Source organism: Camellia sinensis, chromosome 6 (assembly GCF_055761805.1).
Source record: "Camellia sinensis isolate YWXY chromosome 6, ASM5576180v1, whole genome shotgun sequence".
Classification (NCBI taxonomy): domain Eukaryota; kingdom Viridiplantae; phylum Streptophyta; class Magnoliopsida; order Ericales; family Theaceae; genus Camellia; species Camellia sinensis.
In genome coordinates, this window is record NC_138966.1 from 114,354,218 (window position 1) to 114,356,735 (window position 2,518).

The 2,518-nt window shown below is 30.1% G+C and overlaps 1 protein-coding gene across 1 annotated transcript; it reads left to right on the top strand.

Moving 5' to 3' along the window:
- Window positions 1-337: 337 nt before the first annotated feature.
- On the top strand, window positions 338-1,419 carry LOC114270201 (dof zinc finger protein DOF1.2). The gene has a single exon (XM_028211651.2). The coding sequence runs from the start codon at window positions 501-503 to the stop codon at window positions 1,242-1,244; it is 744 nt and encodes a 247-aa protein (XP_028067452.2). The 5' UTR covers window positions 338-500; the 3' UTR covers window positions 1,245-1,419.
- The last annotated feature ends 1,099 nt before the right edge of the window (window positions 1,420-2,518 follow it).

Genomic DNA, 2,518 nt, shown 5'->3' on the forward strand with positions numbered 1-2,518 from the left:
TCATCAAATTTCAATAATGTTTGAAAATATAGGATGGAAAACATCTAATGTTCATCAGATTTCAATAAATTTTGAAATTATAGAATGAAACATCAGATCATTTACATCATTCACATCATGTTGATGTAAAAATGGGACTAAATGGAGCATAAGAAAACTTTTAGGACTAATGGATAAATTTTCCTTTAATAAAATACAATTTTAAAATAAAAAAATTTAATGAAGAGTGTACATAAAAAAAAAAAAAATAATTAAAATATAAAAAAAATTGAGAGAGTAGATTTTAAGTTATAATTTGACTATTGAGGCTGATGCTAAACGAACCAATGTATTTTTGCAGGTTCTTGGAACAGACAATACAATAAAAAATTGTACATATATGACCACTAAATCTATATATAGTACACATCTCCCTCCATATCTCCCCCCAACCTCTCTCTCTCTCTCTCTCTCAACTCAATTCTCTCTCCCTCTAGATTGATTATTACATAAACATCACCATGTTTGCAGCTAATGATCAAATGCTGCAGTACCCTTCCAGACCATTGATGATAGAAAGAAGCTGGAAGTCCTGCAATGCTGCCGAGATAGCACCAAACTGTCCAAGGTGTGCCTCCACTAACACAAAGTTCTGCTACTACAACAATTACAGCTTTTCCCAGCCTAGGTACTTCTGCAAAGGCTGCCGCCGTTACTGGACCCGCGGAGGTTCCCTCCGCGACGTTCCCGTAGGCGGCGGCTGCCGCAAGACCCGCCGAGCTAAGGTGGTTCGGTCGTTGCAAAATCAACGACCGACCACCGTCACCTCCGAGTCTGATCCACCACCACCCGTGGCGCTGTCGTGCAGGTCCGGTGGTGGTGGATCAGACATCGATCTTGCCGAGGTTTTCGCCAAGTTCTTGAATCAGAATAATCCAACTCGAGAAGATGATCGGAATCAACAAAACCAGCAATTAATGCAAGATGTTGTAGTGAATCAACAAAAAGAGCAATTGAGTCAGGAATTTGGGGTGGGTAGTGAGTTGGGTTCTGTGGGTTTGCAAACCATGGTTAGTGATCTTGAGTTAAATCAAGGGCTTCTTCAATGGTGTGATGATCAGACAATTTTGCCAGGGTTTGAATGGCAACCAATGGTGGATTTGCAAGAGTTTGGATCGTTTTCATCGGATGATGATCAGCCTGAGATTTCTGCAAACTTAATTAGCGATAATTGGAGCATGTTCGATTTATCAGAATATATATGAGAATTTTTCTAGTCCCTGAAACCAGATTTAAACGTTTCTTAATTACTAATTTCTTCAGATTTTTTTTTTTTTTTTAAATTTTAGTTTCGTATGTTCGAATTAACTGTTTCATGAAATTGAAAGAGATTTGTGACATTATACCCAAATCAAATTATTACAACATTATTTCTTGTGACATTTCGGAGACAAAAAACAAGATCGGTCAATGTGAAGAAATATCTCGGTAGTGTTCGGTAACATTTTCGTTTTTTTTTTTTTTTTTTTGTTTGTTTGTTTGTTTATAAAAAATTTATAAATTGATTTTTGTTTATTTTTAAAAAAATATAAACTATAAACGTGTTTGATTTAAATAAAATGTTTGAAATTTTTTAAAAATATAAATTAAGATATATGTTTGTTCATGTTTAAAATATTTAGATTTATTTTTTATTATTTATGATAATAAGATCATACGTATTATAATTAAAAAAATTAATAAAAAAATAATTAAAAAAAATTTGTTAGTCAAATTTTTAAATTTTTGTTTAAAAATTAACGTAAACTCATTTTTTGAGTTTACATTTTTTTTTTCAAATTTATAAACTGAGACGACTATTTATAAATCAAAAAAAAATTATCAAAAAAGTTTTTTTGAGAATTTTTTTAATTTTTATAAATATAAACTGAAAATTAAAATCGAAATAATTATCAAACAGACCATTCAAAACTACCTACTTCCTCTGTTCCAAAATAATAGTCCCTTTTAGATAATCTAATTTTTTTTTGGGTAGTACAATTATTACACTTTAAAAAAGTTAATTTTTCAAAATTACCCTTTTAATAGTATATTTTTTGAAAATATTAATGTCATAATTGTACTTTTTATATTGTTTATTAATTTAAAAGAATGGTAAAATAACAAATTTATATTATTGTTGTATTTGATTTTTAAAGATGGACTAATATTTTAGAAAAATAAAAAATAAAATAAAGAATTAATATTTTAAGCTGGAGGAAGTAATAATTTTCTGGTATTAGCGTGAGATATTTCCTTTTTCTTCCGAAAATTATAAGCGTTGTTAAGCTTTAAGTACACCAATAAACAACAATGATTCATCCCATTAAAAACATCACCACTAATAGCACTAATGCATTAAAAAAATAAAAAAAAATAAAAAAAAATACAACTCCAAGACCAAAACATCACATCATTAATGACGGGACCCACTACCACCTAATTAATGGGAGCACTAATTAGTGCTCCAAGCATTTTTCCACCAATAAATGGTCTAGAT